Source organism: Dreissena polymorpha, chromosome 10 (genome assembly GCF_020536995.1).
Source record: "Dreissena polymorpha isolate Duluth1 chromosome 10, UMN_Dpol_1.0, whole genome shotgun sequence".
Lineage (NCBI taxonomy): Eukaryota > Metazoa > Mollusca > Bivalvia > Myida > Dreissenidae > Dreissena > Dreissena polymorpha.
Genome location: NC_068364.1, coordinates 73627711 through 73651687, shown reverse-complemented (window position 1 = coordinate 73651687; position 23977 = coordinate 73627711). Strand labels below are relative to the sequence as shown.

General features: G+C 36.6%; 1 protein-coding gene across 1 annotated transcript in view; it reads right to left on the bottom strand.

Annotated features, from left to right (window-relative positions):
* Positions 1-23749, bottom strand: part of LOC127849230 (uncharacterized) — a 54731-nt gene extending 30982 nt beyond the window's left edge. Inside the window, exons 1-16 of the mRNA XM_052381950.1 lie at positions 23686-23749; positions 23014-23093; positions 20580-20800; positions 17374-17636; positions 16739-16810; positions 15592-15775; positions 13085-13198; positions 12742-12826; positions 7909-8080; positions 5902-5979; positions 4665-4783; positions 3876-4026; positions 3137-3271; positions 2449-2598; positions 1522-1620; positions 243-447 (exon numbers count right to left, since the gene is read on the bottom strand). Coding sequence (XP_052237910.1) covers positions 243-447; positions 1522-1620; positions 2449-2598; positions 3137-3271; positions 3876-4026; positions 4665-4783; positions 5902-5979; positions 7909-8080; positions 12742-12826; positions 13085-13198; positions 15592-15775; positions 16739-16810; positions 17374-17636; positions 20580-20800; positions 23014-23093; positions 23686-23749 — 2192 coding nt within the window. The remainder of the gene's footprint in view (positions 1-242; positions 448-1521; positions 1621-2448; positions 2599-3136; positions 3272-3875; positions 4027-4664; positions 4784-5901; positions 5980-7908; positions 8081-12741; positions 12827-13084; positions 13199-15591; positions 15776-16738; positions 16811-17373; positions 17637-20579; positions 20801-23013; positions 23094-23685) is intronic.
* Positions 23750-23977: the final 228 nt, after the last annotated feature.

Genomic DNA, 23977 nt, shown 5'->3' with positions numbered 1-23977 from the left:
TGATGGTCAAACGGGGACAATTAACGTTCGAAACCCCAATTTTGCAGTTTTCTTCGGTGACTGATATATTTGTGCAAAATTAACCGTTTTAATAATATATATTTTTTATTTCTATCCAAAAATCAAAAGACACAAAATATATTTTAACGCCTTCGCGAATAAATTCTATAAAAACGTCGATTCGACATAAATTGGCAAAAAACAAAAACACAAACGGGATTTTATTCGAAAAGAGCACATACTTGGCTTTAAATGGCGACATTCCGATGGTGTCAGACCGGCCAGAATCCGACACGACGACGCCGACGTGCGAGAATTCTCGAGCGATCGCAAGCCCATCCAGAAAGTTTGCAGCAAGGTGCTTGCTCATCATCCAATCGTATGGGCTCATTGTTTTAGTACCGCCCACCAAGAACATGATATCTGCCTCCGTGCGGCTCTCGTCGCCTGCAAGTTCATAAAGTACCATATCAACCTCGCTCTTGGAAAACGGGGTTTAATGTATGTGCGTAAAGTATCGTCACAGATTAGCCTGTGGAGTGCGCATTATACCAAACAAATCCACATGGTGCACATGTGTAGTCAAGTCGTGGCAGACAATAAATAAATACGATAGCTACTGGCCAGAAAACAACTGAATTTGAAAAAGCGATGTCATTCGCCTAACAATGCGACGACCTGGAATGTGTTGCCAATCATATAAGTGACGTTTTGAGAAAACTGGGCTTAATGCTTGTGCGAAAAGTGTCGTCTCAGATTAGCCTTTGCAGTTCGCACAGGCTTATCAGGGACAACACTTTCCGCTTTTATGGTATTTTTAGTTTCAAGGAAGTCACTCCTTACCGAAAATCAAGTTTAGGCGGAAAGTGTTGTCCCTGATTAGCCTGTGCGGACTACACAGGCTAATATGGGATGACACTTAACGCACATGCATTTTGTCCAGTTTTCTCAGAACGTGACTCATATAATGGTCGTCTGTCTGCAATTATTATCGGCACCAGACGACAAACGAACGAATTTATCATCTTTTTCAGTCGGATTCACAGCCGTATGCTCAAGCGGTCATCAACCAGGAATTTATGTAAAATTCTACCCTAACACAAGACGTGTTATGTCCACAATATATATTGCTCATCGTCTTGTATAAATGTACACTTGAATTACGATATTATCTACTAAAAGTATGTTAGAAGGTTTAGAATTATTAATTTACTGATTTTAAGTAATCATTCCACGGTATGAATTGTGTTCATTTCATAAGTTCTGTGTCCACAAAGAATTGTGCTTTTGTTTCTATGTCCACAGCGTATTGATCTACGTCTTGTATACACTGAATTCGAGCTTTACAAAAAATAAGTTGTAGATCTAGTGGAAAACCATTTAACCGAAGGCCAGTATAATTTGAATATTCAGCTACGCCATAAATAATGCCACAAAGATATCAAATCATACACGTATCCAAGCCTATATTCGTGTCTGGATTTCTTCCACAGGAAAGTTTTACGTTTGGATTTTACTCACATGGATAGAGCTGAACTAATGACGGCGTCACCATCACCGTCGTGGTCGGCATCGTCGTGGTCGGCATCGTGGCTGGGGCCGACGTAGTCGTTTGCACGACTGCCGGCAGAGGAAACAAAACGTTATAAGAAACATGTCATGTCAAAAAGAAAACGTCACAAGGTACAAGCCTATGTCAACATACATGAGTAACTGCTTGGAACAAAACAATTTTGGATGTGTGTATTAAGAAGTTTATGATGTCCAAAATTGATAGACCCTAACGTATATATACTGTGACATAGAGGTTACATTCAATACTCTTTTTATTGCATTGTTTAATGCACCGTCCTTTATTTACAGCACCGCTCTTTTTTTATTTAGTTGTGCACACCTCTTTTTTCTATCTCGTTCCCTCGACTTAGTAAGTCGTTCCCACGACAAAGCTAACTCGTTCCCACGAGTGAGTAAGTCGTTCAATCGGGTTAGTAAGTCGTGGGAACAAGATAGAAAAAAGACGAGTGAATGTCACCTCTATGCTTGTGTATATATACGTTTATATGTTGTTAATGGTGATGCTGTTATTTAGGATTGGCAGAGGACAACAACGGCGCTTGTTTTAAATATAAACGCAGGCTTCAAGCACGATACATATAAAGGTTTGGGGGTAATTTGCTGAAATCTTTTATCATTTTTCGTTATAATTATATAGATTTAACGTCAACACATCCATGGTACATATTAATCCACTCAACTATGCCGTTTTCTTGCTTAATATGCTTTCAACATTGACATAACTATCCAAACAGGGATATATACAGAAATGCATAGTTGAACTATCTTTTATTTAACTAAATAGTATTGTTCTCGCTAATCAGATCTCACGCTTGATACATATTTGATTCCTAAAACAAGAGGTATATCCTCGCTGAATCTCACAACACTGACCTTGACAAATCTTATCCCTTAGCACTTTTATGATGCTCTGGAGCGACACGAAGTCTGCGACCTTGAACACTTGAGCACCGGATGATGCGATGTTGTGCATCTCGTCCTCAAAGACGTCAGGACCGACACCGACGGCGAACATTGTGACTCCTGAGCAGACATACGACTTTTAAATGCCTGTAGCTCGTATGGGGATTATTCTTAGTAGCATTTTTTGCAAAATATTATACTATTATTACAATGTAATAAGTCCAAAGAATAACATGTGTTATAAGATTTGCGGTTATTTCGGACTGCATAAAGCCTTCTGTGACCTAAATACGACCGTCCATCGTAATTACGACTAAATGGATGTTTAACTCAAATTATTTTAGTTGGCACATATTCAACTTACCTTTGATATCTACGTTATCATAATCTTAAAACATCATTATCTATGATCCTCGCTGTGGAAAAATGGGGTTTAATGTATGTGTCGTCTCATATTGCACAGGCTTAGAACGGACGACACCTCCACCTCAACTGTTTTGTTTTGCTAAAAAAAGACTTCCTTTAAACGAAAAATTCGATACAAGCTGGAAGTGGCGTCCCTGATTAGCCTATGTGGACGCACATGCATAAAGCCCGGAATTTTCAGAGCTAATCAGTTTTCATCGAACGTGGACACCGACGATGTATGTATTCCTACCATCAGCCTTCGCCATCATCGATTGGATGTGCGTCCTGTCGGGGTGTGTGGACTTTCCGTCGGTGACGACGATGACGACATTCGGAGCGTCCTTGCGGCCCTGGTCCGTGAGGATCTGTCGAGCCCTCTCGATACCTGCCGGAAGTGGTACACAGAGGTTGGCAACAGATTGTACGCGGACAATAACGGTCGTGATAGTTTGTACTATTATGCTGAACGTGTTAAACTATGGCGGCCTTCTTAAAAGTCCCCGTTTGCGGAATAGATCGTCGTTTTGCATATAATCGTATAGCGAGAACTTAACTTTACCTAAATTTATTGAAATATATTTGTTATCGTCGTTGATATCGAAAACCTGGTAAATTCGATCAAATAATATATCAATGATCATAAAACATGCAATAGGCGAAAATCATTTCAGCGTCGCGAGTTATGCAAAATATATCTATATTTAGCTTTCGCTATACATTATTAGCATATGAAAGATAAATACATAGATTAAGCAAAAACGTAGCGTTGCAACTCAGTTTCCGTCTATAACGGGTGTATTTGCATTTGTTCATACCTTTAATAAGAATAATAAGGTGAACGATGCTGATGATGATATTTCTTCTGTTTTAATGATAACGATGGTGTAAATGATGATGTTGATGATGATGAAGATAACGAGGATTTTCTAAGGCGACGATGTACTTAATGACGAGGACTATGAAGGTGGGAAAAAGGGGCTTTTCCTTACCCAGGGCTGTGTCTGTTCCGTAACTGGGCTGGACTAGCTTCCCCACGCGGTTGCTAAGTACTGACTGTGGCTGGAAGGGGACCAGCGGAATGACTTCACCGATACCGGTGCTGTATACCACAACCGCGACGTGAATATACTGGCGACCGATCTACGAGCAAATATGAAATGTTTTCGAAATTAGTTTCTTTTTTTGCATTTACGAATCGAAAATGTGATAATTTGATTTTAAATAAATGTTTGTATCACGCTAACGGTTTTGTTGCTAAAAGAGGACAGCGTACATGAGGTAGCGCGTTATAAAACGTGTATGTCATTGTATAAAATATATGTCCTTAACCCATTTATGCCTAGCGTCTAGAAAAAAGGCCTTGGCAAACAGCGTGGATCCAGATGAGACGCCGCATGATGCTTAAAGGAATTTCTGTAAGAAATATTCTAAATATAGAAATAAATATACTGGACATCCTAATTTGGAAATAAATTGATCCAATTTAGAAGGATGGGAGAGTCCACTAGGCATAACTGGGTTAAATATTATGCGTTTCGGGACTACGATTATTTGCGGATTGATTCATAACATAGGACTGGTTTTCTGAATAAATGAAGGCGTCAAAGAAAACATTAACACATATAAACAATCTCAACCTTTTAATGTCAATATTAATACACAACAATAACTAGTAAACGAAAACGGTCCGATTAACCGAGTAACTTAAATTTAACATTTTAAAGCGCGCTCTTTTTAAGCCAACCGCGAATGCACAGTGGGTCACATGGTTTTCATACCTCAAGGTTATTTATAAGATTGGAGACGAAGTTGCGCTGTCTGATCCAGTCATTCGGGTGGATGCTGTTGGAACCGTCCAGTACGAAAATGACGTCACCAGGCACCGTACAAATGAGTCCTACAAAAAATTTCAGTTAATTAAAGGGGGTGGGGGTGGATCGCCGATATTGTGCATGGAATTATAACTTCACAATTCTTAAAAAAAATGAACTAGAATGTGGCTGTAGGACACGGATGCCAAAAAAAACCCCGCTTTTATTTGAAAACTATACACTGATGTCGAAAACAATGGAACATGATTATTTGTAAAGATTCACTCCTGTAGCAGCAATAGTTATTAGATAATTGAGACAGATGTTACAACAAGGTCATTCTCCATGGAAAACATATCGACGTCAACAGCGGACTGCATCGTTTCAAAGAACTTTTACAAATAACTTTATGTACGACAATTTTGATTCTTTGTAAATTAAAACAATTATTAGACTAAGAAAATATTTAATCATATAATTTTCTTCGTTTTAGGTTTACCACTGTGAGTTCATGGTTGTCCGAGCATTATCTAGTATTACGTTGCGTGCATAAATAGTACAACTGAATTTCAATGAAACACATTTGGGATATATAAAAATTGGACGTAGCTTCGGTTGTGTCGAAAACATCCAACTCAAAAAATGGAGGCACGAAACTTTACATGCTGGTGTAAAGTTCAAGCTCTATGGCAGCAATACGTTTTTAATTCTTTCAGTGCTGGAACCGAATTTTGAAGGCCTTTGCAAACAGTTTGGACCCAGATCCAAACTGTTTGCTATTCTGATAGTATTCTTTGAAAAAAAATCGAAGAAAATGCTTATTTATGAAATTGAGCAGACGACATTTTAGCAGACGACAAACTTCCAAGCATGCAAAGGGTTAAGTAACGAGCTAAACAAGTAAAAAAACATTTTTTGTTATTCTTATTAAAGGACAACAACTCCGGTTGTGTCGAAAACATCACATGATAGTCAATATTAATGTGTTTTCAGAATTTCATCCCTAAGACAAACATACTTTTCGATTTAGGTGCGACGCAACTAAAAGTGTTTTTAAATACATATAAAAAGGGAACTACTGTCAAAAACCTTCGAACCGAACAATGGAGGAATGAAAGTTTAACAATTAAAAATGGGGTGTGGAAGTTTAAAAAACGACGTGATAAGCTAAGTGAAACAAAGCCGCTAACACTTGAAAACCTACCGGAATCTGGCGGGTCAATGGAAGGCGGTGGCGTTATAGGCATCATCGTCGTAGTTATCGGCGTCGGCGTCGTGATGGCTGGAAGATTTAAACAATGGTATCTATATATAATAAAATCTCAATTTTTCATACTTAAGACAGATGCTGAAACACATGAAAATCAGTCTTGGAAAAAGGGGGTTAACTCATATCAATCAATATCGTCCCAGTTTAGCCTGTGCCGTCTGTCCAGGCTAGACAGGAACGACAATTCAGCGCATACTTACTTTAAGAAGAGACGTCCTTAAAACGAAAAATCCATAAAAGCATAAGATGTCGTCTCTAAAGCGCCTGTGTCACGTCACAGGCTTGTCTAGTACTTCACCTTACACACATGCATTAAGCTTCCTTGTTCACATAGAGCGGCTCTTATATATTATTAGATCGCTACATGCAATCCGTTGGTGTTCAGGTTTGAAACGTAATTGAAAAGTTATAATTAGACGCTACTACCAGCGGCAGTTGATATTTTTTATATTGTATAATTGGATTTATATATATTACTGAAGCATTTTTAAACAAAGAAAACGTTGTATGGGATATATATTTTTTCAATTTGTGTTAAACATAAATGATATACATGTAAGCGTATCTAAAATAATTATATTTACAGTGAGGGTCAATACTAATGCGCGAAATTAATTCGGATATTCTAACTTCATAAACTGATATGCCCACAACACTCAAGCTGCATACAGCTTTAAAATAGTTATTCACAGCGAAACATTAGTGGAAAGCGAGAACAAAGACTGCAGGTTAACTTTACGGCCACTCCCGTGGCTCTCAGCAAGATTGAATTAGTCGGTCCTCTCTGGACGCAAAGGGCGCTGCACGCGTCAAATACGCGAACCATTGTTTAATAACCACTAAGCGAAAGTGTCATGTTTTATTAATGTTTGACCGTAGGCAACAGTCAACTTCATCTTTCCGTCTTTAAAGTGCCTTGTTTTGCTTACTTACGTGTAAGAGAAAGACGTCGTTAATTATCCCAAATAACATGTAGCTGCGAAAAGCATGCACATACAAAATATTAAAACATTATATCTTTGAGCTGCGGTTTTATTTATTTGTTTGCTAAGTAAGTTTATAGCAGGAATAAGGGTAATACAGAATAAGACGTTATTAATAAAATCTTGAATATTACAGATGACCGCTGTCTCTTTAAGCGAATTTTTTACGAAACAGTTATTGATTGAAGCGTACTAAAACGCTTTCACAAGCTACAGAGATGTGATACAGACGGTATTACTTTAGATTTTGATTAAAAGCAAATAGCTTTGGTAATATTTAAAGCAATATCAACCATATAAATGTCACCAAAATACATTTGTTAAAAAGTTGACGCATCTCTATTTTAAGTGTTATTTTGATACCAACTGCCCGACAGCTACAAGCGATTTAGACGACCCCGTGACACATAAGCATAAATATGAGACTGAGAAACATCGTATACGATCCATTAATTGTAAAACAGTTACAAACGCGGACATGTTGTATATTTAAAATCCTCTTTACGTTGGGCAATCGGCCACATCGATTGTAAAAATAAGAGGCTTTTTGGTGTATAAAGTTTGCGTTTTTACCATATTAGACTGGTAAAAAAATTGCTTCGTGTACCAAAGAGCCGACCGACAATAACAAACCATTCAAATTACCTCGTGCTACCTCTTGTACAAAAAGACCGACCGACAATAGGGCAATACATCAGATTACCACGTGCTACTTAGGACTAATACGGACCGACCTTCGTTATCAAACCGATCAGATTTTTACCTGTCATATACGTACAGATGAGGAATGCGTGCACGACATCATGAAAACATATCAGAATAGCACGTGCTACGCACAAAGTAAGATAAGAAAGACAATATGAAATAAATAAAACATCAAAGGTCATAAACATGCGCGGGATGACTGTCCACTGCTTTCAAATCAACATACCACCACCTAATACCGGTGGCTACTTACCCGTGCAGATGAGATCCCGCATGGCGTTAATAATGCTCTCCAGGGATGTGAAGTCTGCGACCTCGGACACGTACTTTGGGCCGCTGGCTATCACGTTCAGCTCCTGCGAGAAGATATCCTTGCCGACGCCAATGGCGATCAATGTGATGCCCTCTGCCTTCGCCTTTGCAGCCTGCAATTATATGAGACGCGTTCTGAGAAAACTGGGCTTAATGCATGTGCGTAAAGTGTCGTCCCAGATTAACATGTGCAGTCCACACAGGCTAATCAGGGACGACACTTTCCGCTTTTATGACATTTTTCGTTTAAATGAAGTCACTTCTAAGCAAAAGTCCAATTAAGGCGGAAAGTGTCGTCCCTGATTAGCCTGTGCGGACTGCACAGGCTAATCTGGGACGACACTTTGCGCACATGCATTCAGCCCAGTTTTCTCAGAACAAGGCTCATATCCTTGAACATGATGTCCAAACGATGCAATACGATGCTTTATAATATTTATTTTTTTTATATCTCAAGTAACTTCGCTGTGCATGTTGTCCTTAGAAAAAAACTAGTGTAAATTGATAAGCTTTTACACTGTTACCTTCTCATTTATATAAACAATTAATTACGGAAAAAGATAACTGAACGAATTTGAAACTTTAGATTAACCCCAAGTGTCTGAGACTTCCAACGTGTTTACAAATATTAATTAATCAAAGCTTGTATATTTTATTTCATTCAGAACATTTTGGAACTTCTGAAGCATACCCTTTCATTTCACGAGCAGCTCGCTAACCAGAAACATGAAACATGTTTTCAAAAATTACAGTAAATGGTCGGAACGTATCTTATACACAGTAGGTCCATGTTTTAGTCAGAAATGTACACGATTATAAAAATTGTTTAGTTGTCGCTTCTAGACACAATTCTCCAGCGACCTTATTCACGGCTCACCGAAACGCATATTGTTGGTCGCCATTCAAAATGTCAAACTTACAAAAACACAACTTTCCAGCAGGAGGGCTATTTTTTCATTTCATAACTATATGCAAAATAACGAAGTTAAAAATTATTCGGCTTCGCATTTTACAATTTATATTCAGCTTCGCATTTTTGAGTGTTCAGCTTCGCATTTTTGCATATTTTTATTCCCACAATCACAGTTCGGCATTTTATCATATGGCCGGTTTGGCGTGTTCTGATTGGTTAGGTGGTTCGCCGTTTTCTGGGCATGTGCGCACTGATTTCTCGCCCTACACAGTGCAAAAATCACGAAATGTCAAAAATGTAGGTTCGGCGTTTTGAATGGTGACCATCGATATGTGACATCGCAAACCCGTGCAATAATATAAACACTGACTATCCTAAAGTAGTTGTTAAAAAGTTATTTCCCTTCGTTGTTTTTGCATTGTGTAACTTTGTGGGGCTTTATCTTAGATACGCTACACTATTTCAATATAGATATCGATGGGGAGAGTTGCAATGCATACAAACAATTACCCTACAATTAAATATGTTCTTAGGATCATATCATATATCAAGAAATTTGCACCCATCCATAAACGAACTTTATTTGGCGGGTTTATTCAACAAATACGCCTTTTCTTGATAAAATAGAGCGTGATATCAAAAGCGGAAAATGATACAATTCATAATTTCATCGACGTTTAATTTTACTGTTTAGTTTTTATATGTTTCTTAATGCATGTTTATATGTAAATTATATTGACTTTGGTGGCTGAACTTGCACCTTTTGCATGTTTTAATTATAACTATTGTCTTTTCTTTTGTTCACGGCGATTCAAACGATAGGGGTTTTCACCTGTAGTCGTAGCCGAAGTGAATTTAATCTTTGAATTTCTACAACGTACTATCAAACAGTTAAATGAAGTGTCACTGACCACTTCACCAGTTTAAGCCGAGCAGGGCATGACAAATGAGACAGTCAGAATTGGTCAATAACCGTGTAAGACCAAATGTATTTTACACTGCGAATTAATCATATGGAAGTTGCTAAGTTCTTTTTAAAGGGATCTTTTCACATTTTTGTAAATTGACAAAATTGAAAAAAGTTGTTTCTGATTCGCAAATTTTCGTTTTAGTTATGATATTTGTGAGGAAACAGTAATACTGAACATTTACCATGGTCTAATATAGCCATTATATGCATCTTTTGACGATTTAAAAACCCGAAAATTATAAAGCGTTGAAGAATTTGGAGAGTTCTGTTGTTGTCATTTAATTTTGTGAAACTACGAAGATTGCTTATATAGAGTTTAAAATACGTCTCCTATATACACTTGGCAGGATAGCCGAGCGGTCTAATTGGTTTTTACTCCAGGACCCCGGGAGTCACTGGTTCGAGCACTGCTGCGGGCTACTTTTTTCCCTTTTTTAAATTTTATTCTTGATTTTTTTACTGGAGCTTTTTAGATCCAATGTTTACATTTATCAATATAATGCTTTTAATGACAAACTTCAAAACATGCCAAAATCTGTGAAAAGGCCTCTTTAAGCAAATATGCTTCAATGGGAATCACGTGGTTCTATGAGTAATACATGTTGAAAATATATTAGTATTTCTGATAAAAGTCTTTGAATTGGAGAACGTATATTATATAATAAATATACGAAAGTGTTGCCCTTTTTCGCCATACAGAACGGCCATTAAAATCTCATTTGAAAGCTCAACGTGCAATACAAGAATGAACAAGATAAGTATTGATGCAAAGCATCAAAGGGCATCAGGAATTTCTGTGTAAAAGGCATTCAATGAAGTTACATGGAACGATTTTTTGTCTTCTGTAAATATTAATATATTGGCAGATTATTTACACAAAATAGAAAAAGATACTGGTATAACCATTATCTATGATTTTGTGTTATAACCCCCAAATAACCATTTTCTATGATGTTGTGTTATAACCCCCTAATAACCATAATCTATGATTTTGTGTTGTAACCCCCAAATATTTCATAGTTCATTTTATTTACCTTGGTTTCTTTTTTTACTGGCATCCGTGTGCAGTTTTCATTAATGGAACAGAACTGTGTAGGTTTTAAAAAATCTGCTTCATCTTGTAAGCGTAATTTCATATTTTCTCAACTTCAAGGGGAGATGATTCTGAACTTATTCTTACGTTGCTCATTTACGATAGGGGTTGAGTACTCATTGATATGAAAAAATGTTGAAGTTTTAATGTGTGTACGAACCCCACACCCTCTCACACATATATTTCATGTGCATAATAAAAACAAAAAATGGTTACAATAAAACAGCATATTTATTTAAACTAAAATGTCTAATCAAAACAAAAAGTAAATATAGAACACAAATAAAATAATTTTATTCAACTGGGGCTCAAACCTTGGGCCTCTCACATATGAAGCGAGCGTGTAACCACTACACTACGGAACCGCTTGATCACCTTCTAACTAAAATAGTAATAAGTGACTGTAGTGTAACGGTTATCAATAAAGCAATAAACCGTGTAATCGCTGTCGTCTTGTAAAATTGAAGAAAATACGCTTTAACCAAACCTCGAACAGCACAAGTCTGCGCTATTGTTAGAAAAACCACAAAATAAATATATTTTGATTATGTTTTGTTTTTATACAAAACCAGAAAGTTTCACCGGTTTGCGTATTTGCCCAGTCCCTGTGATCTTTTATTATTGCCCAGTCCCTGTGATCAGTTATTAATGTTGTAGTAAATGTAAAAGGCACAAATGCAGTACTTATTTACACTTATTTACACACAAAAAATCAACACTATGCAAGATATTCTGACAACAAAAATATATACATTGATCCGTAAAATAACTTCTCCTCCGATAAGCGAAAAATACGTATCACATACGAGTCGCCGCACTTCAGTGCGACGCCAATAAGTTGTAGTGAGCTGTATGGTAATATATGTACGCTACATTTTGAACCGAGCTGGTAGTCTGTTTAACCGCGAATGTAAATCTTTAATTTGTATCGAATTTAAGATTTCATATCAAATGTTTCATATAAAATCCTTCGTTTTAAGCTTACATAAATGTTACAATGGGAACCAATTTGACAATATTTAATTGCGAAAGACATTTAGACGTATAACGACCTTAACAATTAAAAGCTAAAGACTTTAAAAATATAATTATTTTTTTGTTTACATTTTCTTAAATTTATTGACCAAAACTAAGCATGTAAGACGTCATACGAGTTTTCTGCATACCATATTCCTGATTTTTACATTAACTCCACCTAGTATTAATAAAACTCGTTGCCTGTTTTCGCACATCAAATAGATGCCTTTAATTTACTATTAGAGAAATAACTACAATGCCGCGAACATTGACCATACCGCCTTACAAGACTTACACCCGAAATGTTCGGCTTTAGAGGCCGATAGATCAACGGCTGCTACTGACAAACACATAAATTACTGGGAGGTCTATCCGGAATAATGTTCTACTTTGCCATGGGCATTTATATTATTTGTGTTTTTTATAACATGATTTGGTGAATTCTATACTTGTACAATTATCATTATGATATGGTCGGACTCTGTCGGTAAACTGAGCACAACGTTTTTTTGACATTTGTTTTACATCAATACATAACAAAAACATTCCTTTTACGCTAATACACGCTGGATTCCAACATTCGTACTCAAAAAGACCGGGTTTGTGAGAACAATTGCTGAAATTCAAGTTTAAAGCGATGATTGTTTGATCCCATTGATTACTGTGTTCAATTTCTGTGGATTTAAAATGTTGAACAAAACTGGTGTTCTTAAAGCTATATCGAGTCTAGTCTGTTGTAAAAAAACAACAACAACAACAAAGAAAAAACATCAGTACTCACCTGCATGATAGTCTTATAGGGAATGGTTGAGCGTCCGTCTGTAATGACGACAATCATCTCCGGGACGTTTTTACGCCCTTGTTCCCTGATCAGACAGACATGCAGAATGTTTTAATGACGTAAATTTAACAGTTAATGCATTATGTCAACGCGAGTAAAATACGTTTCTCTTACTAATATATTGGTCGCGTAAAGATAATTATGCAAACATAATTAAATGTGAATATTAAATTATACACAAATTATTGATTTTTACAAATAATAAAAATGAAATATAAATTTCAGTGTTTGCCTAGACTGATCTTTACAGATGATGAATGCAATGAATTTAATTTTTATTAACCTTATCATGTTCGAGGCGGCCTCCAGCCCTCCGCCTGTGTCCGTACCGAGCCGGGGGTGGTTCAGGTTCCGAGCCAGAGCCTTGAGGAGGAACTTATTCTTGAAGGGGGAGAGTCTACGAAAAAAATGTAACAAAACGGGTATATACTAACTTAATCTTGAAGGGAGAGAGTCTACGAGGAAAATGTTACAAAACGGGTATAAACTAACTTATTATTCAAGGGTGAGAGTCTACGAGAAAAATGTAACAAAACGGGTATAAACTAACGTATTATTCAAGGGGGAGAGTCTACGAGGAAAATGTTTCAACACGGGTATAAACGAAATTAGTATTCAAGGGTGAGAGTCTACGAGAAAATGTAACAAAACGTGTATAAACTAACTTATTATTCAAGGGGGAGAGTCTGCGATAAAAATGTAACAAAACGGGTATAAACTAACTTATTCTTGACGGGAAAGAGTCTATGAGGAAAATACAACTTAATGGATTTTAACTAACTTATTCTTAAACGGGAAGAGTCTACGATAAAAATGTAACAAAACGGATTTTAACTAACTTATTATTGAAGGGAGAGAGACTACGATAAAAATGTAACGAAACGGGTATAAGCTAACTTATGCTTGAAGGGAGAGAGTCTATGATAAAAATGTAATGAACGGGTATAAACTAACTTATTCGTAAAGTGGGGAGGGGGGGGGGGGGGTCTACGAGGAAAATGTAAAAGGCGGATTTTTAACTTACTTATTCTTGAACGGGAAAAGTCTACGATGAAAGTGTAAAAACTTACTTATTCTTGAACGGGGAGAGTTTACGGGGTAAAGGCAACTAAACGGGTTTAATGTAACTTATTCTTTTAAGAGTCTCCGATGAACATGTCACAAAACAAATTAAAAATTTACTATTCTCGAACGGGGAGAGTCTACGATCAAATTGTATCAAAACGGGTTTAAAAGTAACTTATTCTTGACGGGAGAGAGTCGACGATGAAATTGTATCAACACGGGTTTACAACTAACTTATTCTTGAAGGGGAGAGTCTACGATAAACATGACCCAAAACGGATTAACACTATTTGTTTGAGCTTCAATTGCGATCAATGATGTTTTCGTTTCCTGAGTAGAAACATTTGTTGGTGACTTCTGAGAGATTTCGTGAACGCTCGCAGGGCGAAAATGTATTCTAAAAAGATAAACCGATGACTATTACGAATATTAATATCGTTCAGATTCTGAAGATAGTATTATATACCTTTACATTGAATGCCTAATATTCAACTGACCGATAAATCACAAAAAACAATCACAATTTCGTACAAATACAATACGTTATGATCAGATATTGTTTATCTTTTGTTTTTTGTACTTTTCAATATGATTCAAGCCTACGTGTGAATCATCAGAAAATGCCAAATTCAAACGTCGCTACAACATCTTTAAACCGTTTGGCTTCTGTATGTTCTAACTTTTTTTAACGACATAAATTAATAATTAACGAACTATCCTTTCTTAGACAAAAAACCACAACAACACTATTTCTTATTTCTTTAATCAGGCTATATTGCCCACAGGTGGTTAGCGTGTTGCTATGATATTAATTAGTGAAAACATCATTTTGAATGATAAATAATCATATTATAACGAAAAATTAACTTTTCATAAAAAAAAAAATCACTATCAAATATATATATAATGAGGTATGCAACTCAAAATCACCCCAAAACGGGGCGCATCGCTTTGAACAGCCATATCTTCATCAATTGTGCAGCGATTTTTCACGATCTCGGTCTTATTCAACGCAGAAATGAATTTCCTTTCTGGAAATGTATAAGTCTTTCAATATTTTTACAAATGCTGGGTCAACTTCTAAGAAATAACACGATACACAACTCGCATGACCCAGTTGACAATAATCATGCAGTCTTTATGAATGAAATCTCCAGTTGAAAAGACACACCTCCGCATTGGACCAATGAAATCACTCGTGTGTTTAAAATGTCAGTTAGTTTAAATGTATGTAAACAAAGGTTTCAAACGGCGCTGGACAGTTAGTCTTGATGCATAATGTAACGACAAGAACGGTCATAATGTTTATTTATACGTTTTATTGAATTATGGTATCGAGGTACATGAACTTTGTAGGGAAGATGCCCTTTACTCCATGAAGATTTCAGTCTTAAAGACTGCATGATCATTGTCAACTGGGTCATGTTTCATACACTCGAAAGAAAGACTCGTTGTTTAAATATAACAAATTTATGACATATAAATGTATTTATGAATTATAGTTAAAGAGTTATTTATTATCTGCATATAACATAATAAAGTGATTAAAATGTATGCAAATAAGAACTCTACTTAATGACCTTACTATATAAATTATTTTTAAACATTCTTATTTATAAAGATGGGAACATTTCGTCAACTTTAGGTGTTCAATCCCAACAACAACGTATTCATAGTTTAAATGTTTTATACTATAAGTTAGTTAAGTGTAGCCTCTTTACTCACGGTACTTTGTCACCGATTGCGCTACTATAGACGATGAGGCCCACGTGGATGGCTTGTTGGCTGACCTCGAAGTTTTCTATCAAAGTGGCGACGAAACTCTTCAGTCTCACATAGTCCTGATCGCTGATGCTGTCGGAACCGTCGATGAGGAAAATTATGTCGGCCGGGTTGTTGCAATTTATGTCTAAAAAGGTACGAAAAACCAGATATGCGGAACAGTTTCACCAAACTGAATAGCGGACAATCATATGGAGTTTATGGTAATTACATAAATCAATCTCGTAACGCATTGTATATTGAAATTTATATATTATCAATAATTTTGCGTATAATTATTTTTCATGTAGTACTATTCCAAATAGTACGATAGGATGGTAGTCATGTTGGTCATGGTTAAAGCGGCCGTGTCACAGATTTTGGCATGTATTGAAGTTTGTCATTTACTGTTTTATATTGATAAATGTAAACATTAGATCTAAAAAGCTCCGGTAAAAATCAAGAATACAATTAAAGAAAGAAGATAAAGTTAATCTCAACTGGGCTCGAACCACTGAACCCCGGAGTAAAAGTCTATCGCTTACACCAACCGTGCTCACACATTGAGTGATGTATTTTATACTTTATATACACCTATGTAATTCTCGTAGTTTCACAACATAACGACAACAACAGAACTCTCCAAATTATTCAATCGTTTTGCTTTGCAACGCTTTATAATTTTCAGGTTTTTAATTCGTCAAAAGATGCATATAATGGATATTTGAGAGCAAGGTAAATGTTCAGTATAACGGTTTCCTCACAAATATCATAAATACAACGAAAATTTGCGAATCTGAAACAATTTGTTTTAATTTTGTCAATTTTTTCAAAAAACGTGAAAAAGGCCCCTATAAAGAATGACTGGTAGTGGTTTGTCTATCACTAACGACACGTAATTCAAACATGCCATCTTTTATCTAATACGACAACACAATTGAAAAACAGTTACAATATTTGTTATCAATCATTTTACGGACATCAATATTGTAAAGGAAAACTAGCATACGCCCAAATACTTATCTCTCCGTGCAAAATCAGATATCTGATAATTAATAATCAGTTTATTCAATGGTAGAATATTCGTTATATATTATTGTTATCGACTTACTTCCTTGTATAGGTACCAGAGACGGCGGTTGGGTTGGTGGAACGAAAATAGGAGCTCTCGTCGTTGTAACGACTAGAAAAAATAGAAACAATATTTTACAGGTATATTCTTTGTTTTACCACTAAAATGAAACGGCATTAAATATAGACATGTTTAATGTTAAATTGATGTTTTTATAACATGCATGTCCGCTCCCCTCCCACAACGTATACACTAGAGCTTGATGCATTTTTGACAAAGTATATATTTAGGCTCGGCTCTGTGAAAAGGGGGGGGGGGGGTAATGCATGTTCGTAAAATGCCGTCCCAGATTAGCCTGTGCAGTCCGCACAGGCTAATCAGGGACGACACTTTCCGCTTTTTCGTTTACAAAAAGTATCTTTTTAGCAAAAATCCAGTTTTGACGGAAAGTGTTGCCCCTGATGAGCCTGTGGGGACTGCACAGGCTAAGCTGGTACGACACTTTACGCACATGCATTAAGCCCCCTTTTCACAGAGCACGGCCCATATTTATTACATGAAAGACACAAAAAGAGGCTATGTAAGAAACATGAGTGCCCATGTTTTTGAACATACATTCTGTTCATGCAACGGGTAGAGGCAAAACTCAAAAACATTCAAGCAACCACGACTACCTCTGCAGATGATGTTCCTAATCTGCGTCTCAATCCCGCGCAGCGTATCGAAGTCCGGCGCCTGGTAGTAGTGCTGCGGACTTGAGGAGATCTCGCGCAGCTCCTCTACGAACGCCGTGTTGCCGATACCGACGGCGATGATGGTGATGCCGGAAGCCTTGGCGTCCTGCGCCTGCCGGATGGTCTCTGCCGGGTTCACGGAAGTGCCGTCGGTGATCACGATCATGATCTTTGGGGCGTTTGCGCGCGTACGCGGCTGCTCCCTGAACGTAAGAAACCAATTAATAAAAGTATGCGTGATAATGCTTCCCTTAAGGCTATAAACCAGTTATATCTTTCTTACATAACTGTTTTATTATAAAAGTAAAATATGCCCTAATATCGTGCGCTTCTTTAAATATTTTTTTTTCAGTTGTTGCGAGTTCGGGTTATCTCAAATGTGCTATTTACAAGCGCGCAGTACGTTTACCTTGATTTTTGTTTAAGAAACATGCACCGCATGTCGCCGTATAAGGAAACGCATTTATGCTTAGGATTTATGAGATTGGTACATCAATTCCTATATTAAGCTCTGTGGATATTCACTGTTTATCATAACTAGCAACACTATTTTTCCTTAATGTGCACAGGCAAATCAGGGACGACATTTTCCGCTTTAATGATATTTCTCGTTCACAGAAAAGTCTCTTTTTAGCAAAAATCCAGTTTAGGCAGAAAGTGTCGTACCTTAGTAACCTTTGCAAACTGCACAGACTAATCCGGGACGACACTTAAAGCACGTGCATTAAACTCCCTTTTCATAGAGCGATGCTCATATTATTATCTCAAACTAAACGTAAGCATGGTTTGAGAATCTTTAAAACAGAAAGACCCGTGTATATAAATATTTTCAAATAAAGTTACAAATGGATTTGGGGATTGTATTCAGAAACATAGTTAAATCGTATCTTCAACCTTACATTATATTATTTACGTTTAACAGATTATTAAACGGGCCAATATTACACAACGAGTGTGTACCACGGCCTGTATTGAAACACATTTGAAATTAAAGACACAAGTTAATAAACATTTATTTGAAGCCATCATCATATATGGTCATATCATGATACAGATTTTAGCGCCTGGAAATAGTAGAAGCAAGTATCATCGGATGGAGAATTATATAGCCATCAACGTTAACCCTTTTATTATTAGTGGACTCTCCCATCCTGCAAAATTGGATCAATTTATTTCCAAAATTAGGGATGTCTAGTATTTTTATTTCTATGTTAAGAATATTTTTTACAGAAATTCCTTTGAGCAAACAGCGCAGACCCTGATGAGACGCCGCATCATGCCAAGGCCTTTTTTCTAGACGCTAGGCATACATGGGTTTCAAACAGTGTAAACGAATTGATAAAACTTATATTAAGATATACAAAAATGTATATTTCTTGTATGCATAGTCTATCGTATGAGAGAAGGCAAGACGAGGGTATTTCTTAGTAGGGAGAAGAAAAGCAGTAAAAGAAGGCCACTGGACATCATACCATGTGGTGCGTCAATAATTATAAGAAGCATTTTGACAACACTATACATCATTTGACAGTACCTCGATGTAAGGTTTTTACACCCAATCAGTAAGTTGATACTCGTTAGAGGATGTTACCAAACAGATAGTCTCGAAGAAATTTGTAGTGCTGACAATACAGATCTGCTGTCTCAATTTGAGTCGTGTTCTGAGAAAACTGGACATAATGCATGTGCGTAAAGTGTCGTCCCAGATAAGTCCCATATTAGCCTGTGCAGTCCGCACAGGCTAATCATGTACGACACTTTGCGGCTAAATAGGATGTTTGAGACTTCATTTAAACGAAAAGTACCATCAAAGCGGAAAGTGTCGTCCCTGATTAGACTGTGCGGACTGCACAGGCTAATCTTGGACGACACTTTACGCATATGCATTAAGCCCAGTTTTCTCAAAACGCGGCTCATTTAAATAATAGTCCACGGTGCCATACTCTGTCAAATGCCTTCGCGTTTTGGTAAATTTTGGTTAATTGACAGAATATTTTTTTTTCAGATTCGCAAATTTTCGTTTTAGTTATGATATTTGTGAGGAAACAGTAATACTGAATATTTACCATGCTCTTAAATAGCCATCATATGCATCTTTTGACGATTTAAAACGATTTAAAAACCTGACAAGTATGAAGCGTTGCAACGCGAAACGATTGAATACTTTGGAAAGTCCTGTTGTTGTCGTTATATTTAATGAAACTACGAGGATCGCTTATATAAAGTATAAAATATATCGTTCTGTATGACCACGGATGGTCGAGTGGTCTAAGTGGGAGACTTTTTTTCTCCAGGACTCCTGGGGTCAGTGGTTCGAGCCCAGTTGAGGGTAACTTTTTGTTTCTTTTTTAAATTTTATTCTTGATTTTTACTGGAGCGTTTTAGATCCAATTTTTACATTTATCAATATAAGCCATTTAATGACAAACTTCAATACATGTCAAATTCTGTGAGAAGGACCCTTTAAAATGTCGTAAAAAGAGCTCGTACCTCATTAAAAGGACGTATTAGTTTGTTAGAATTAAGACAATTGAAAAGATAATTGTATGCAAACTATTCTATTAGTCCAACTATGCAGTATGGAAACATCTTTTTGATGTGCATGACTGGTCGTTAAATTGAAAAGAAAAACATAACTTAACTTCAAGCGTACGATCTGCTGCAGCCACTTACGGTACTAACGACTTCATCCTCACGACGACGCATAAAAGCGAATGCTATTGAATGTACTATTTTATATATGTTGATAGCATAGCATAGCCTGACGTTATTTCAAACTTTGATTTTCAGATATTGATTTAAGCCTGACTTGAGTTGAGATGCTGTATATATATGAACAAAGTACCCGGTCATCTTACTTAAACGTCTTCGTCACGTGAGCGACGTCCATCGAGGTTTTAGTGATGATCGCCGTGGTAAGCTAACCGGAGCGTATTAATCCCATGTGCGATTTCAATGACAATATTGTTGGCTATCCTCGCGGAGTGCCCTTGGCGCGAGATATGTCTTTCCTATGCTGTGGAATGCATTCTTGCAACACGACTGCTTATTCTGCATTTTCATAGAATTCAAGCGACGTTTTTATACAAATGTACTAGGCGAATCAAATGTGTTCACACATACACATACAAATTAAAAAATCATACTTAAGCGTCTGCGTAACGTGAGCGATGCCCATTGCGGTATTGGTGGCGATCCCCGTGGGGTGCTCCACGTTTCTGATCTTCGCATTCAGGACGACCTTCGGCTGGAAAGGGTTCAGCCCCGTGTGTGTGTGAATGTCCGAGCTGTATACGGTGAAACCTACGTTGACAGTCGAAGGGCTGATATCCAGTGCCATCACAATGCGGGCCACGAAATCTTTCTCCTGTTGAAAGAGAGGCTTAGAAAGTAAGCTGTGTATGTTTTGTTACGTTAACACGATTGAAATAGAGGCTTAGTTACGTTAACACGATTGAAATAGAGGCTTAGAAAGTAAGCCGGGTATGTTTTGTTACGCTAACACGATTCATATAAAGGCTTAGAAAGTACGCCGTGTATGTTTTGTTACGTTAACACGATTGAAATAGAGGCTCAGAAAGTAAGCCGTGTATTATTTGTTACGTTAAAACGATTCAAATAGAGGCTAAGAAAGTACGCCGTGTATGTTTTGTTACGTTAACACGATTGAAATAGAGGCTTAGAAAGTAAGCCGTGTAAGTTTTGTTACGTTAACACGATTGAAATAAAGGCTTAGAAAGTAAGCTGTGTACCGTAATAACTCTATGTTTTCGGACACTTACAAATAATGATTTATTTTCGAGTCCGAAAACTTAGATACGAAAAATATTCACAAAATACAGGTGTCCGAAAACTTAGATTCGAAAATTAAAGTGTCCAATAATAGCGTCAATTGTATCAACGACTACCGGTAATGGCAAGCGCTTGTAAAATACCATGCCATGTAGTATACATTACAATTATTTATGTTTGCATTGCGTTTTAAATAATTTTAAAGGCTTAATTTATTTGACAGACAGTTACTACAAGGTTGTGTTTTGACCAACGAGTTCAAACATGAGCATGTCATGTGCCGATACTCGCTAGTATGAACCTGTAATTAACGCAATAAAAAAGCAAACTATGAGTTCTGTGTTTGTTCATTTCCGATAGTTGTTGTTTAACACCTTCCATTGTTCTTCTTAAAACTTGCAATAGGGTGCATCACACTTTGAAGCGTTTAGTATTTGTCACAGTTATTTTACTGAGAATGGGTAGTACAATTGCGGTAGATATTTGAACTGTTAATTGGCACTACCCTTGGTAATTGGCACAACGCTTACCGATATGCTATCGGGCGTAACCATTGTTTAATACCGGTTTACAAGGTTATTTACCCAATGAAGCAAATGTAATGGTCCGTTGCTCTCAGGAATGCAGGCACCTGCCATGTTTTATGGTGATAATCTGGTTGTAAAACCCCATGATCGAAGTGTTATTAGATATCGAAAACAGATATTTGGTAAAATAGCGCTGTGAAATATATGGGTATGTTTTGTTACGTTAACACGATTGAAATAGAGGCTTAAAAAGACGCCATGTATGTTTTATAACGTTAACACGATTTGTATCATGTTTTTCTCTATTATTTCATTAACTCGCATTTTTATAAACAAAACACATTTATAGCAAATACTGCTCAATACACACAATATGTATTAAAATCTTGTCAAATATAACGATTACCTAAATAAAGTATAGTAACGTACAACTTTGGTTTTGAAGTAATATATAGTGAAGGATATAGTGACATTTTCTGTGAAAAGCGATGTTGATACAACAAACGGACAATACAAAAAGCCTTCAGTTTTAAAATATTATAATTATAACTGTGAACATGCTATTCAGTCTCTTTCGGTCACTTAACTAGTGTTAATTTAAACGCTGCAAATTTATTTTGAATATACATTTATTTCGTCTAAACTTTATATTTTCATCTACTTTATAAAGGTCACGAATGGTTTGTTAACTAGTATTTGTTGGATTTTTGACGTTTTTGCAACCGTTTAGTTAATAATTATCACGTTGATCGTGTCAATTTAAATTCAAACACATGTCCTCGACACGGGCTCTATACGTATCAATCGCTCACAGAATATTGCCCTAATTCAATTACTGGTACGGGAAAAAATAGCTGTAGACGAACTTCCATAACAGATTTTTCAACAAGTGGCGTGGTCGCGATCGTTAGTAATTAGATGAACTCAGTCATTTAAGCGAAATTATTCTTTAAATGAGTAGCGTTCTAAGAAAACTGTGTTTAATGCATGTGCATAAAATGTCGTCCCATATTAGCATGTGCACCGGCTAATCAGGGACGACACTTTCCGCCTTAACTGGGTTTTCGTGTAGAGGAGACTTCCTTTAAACGAAAATTACCATAAAAGCGGAAAGTGTCGTCCCTGATTAGCCTGTGCGGACTGCACAGCCTAATCTGGGATGAAACTTTTCGCACATGCATTAAGGCCAGTTTTCTCAGAACAAGGCTAAAATATATCTGCATGTCTGACTACAAATACAGGATGTCATTAGGCTACGTACCTTACTCCATTCAGACGCGTCAATGCTGTCTGATCCATCCATTAGGAACATGACGTCAACGGGATTGGCGCAGTTGACATCTGAAAGCGAGGTCAAGTCAAACTGGCCGTATCAGAACGGTCAATTTGAAATTAGAATCGCCAAATATTTATAAAAGACTTACTGGTTAAATATTGTTGTTTTTTAAATATTTTTTGCAGATGAACAGAAATAAAAAACAATATATTCCTACAACATGGATAATTATGCAACTTTGGTAGTTTACCGATGGCTGTAACTAAATTCAAGATAGTTAACTGCACAAAAAGTGTTTGAATAATGAATATATTATATATATAATTTTGATTAAAAAATTTATTGTTTATCTTTTGGACAAATATAAGTTACATAAACTTTCGGATTGTTATAATGATCCTCTTCCTTAATTTTCATAACTCCCTACAATTCGCCAAACCTGTTTTCGAGTAGGTAACACTAACATGTTACTTAAACCAAATCGTATTTGTCAGTTGGTTTCTCAGGAAATTATTTACCGCCATTAAACACAATGAATATTTTATTTCTGAAAGATCGTTTTTTACGTTTTACCCGAAAGAGTTCCCCAAAAGTGCGCTATCAGAAAAGTTATTGACTCGGAATACCCGTCAGGGATTTTTCCCCGATTGTACTTACTTTGCGCCCTTGCACGTGTTGCCATAGTAACCAGAATGAATGCGCACGTGATCGTCAGCCTCATTCTTAGTTGCGATCTGTAAAGAGATAAGTATATGACATTATAACGACTATTAGTAAGGACAACCCCCTTACATGAAACGTATCACTACAACAATCACAATTATTGATATTATGTGCTCTAACGTACAGCACATAATATCAATTATTGTCATTGTTTGATGAACAATAATGTTATTCAACCTGTAATTTGCCATTTAAACATTTTACATGCATGTTTTATCACAATACA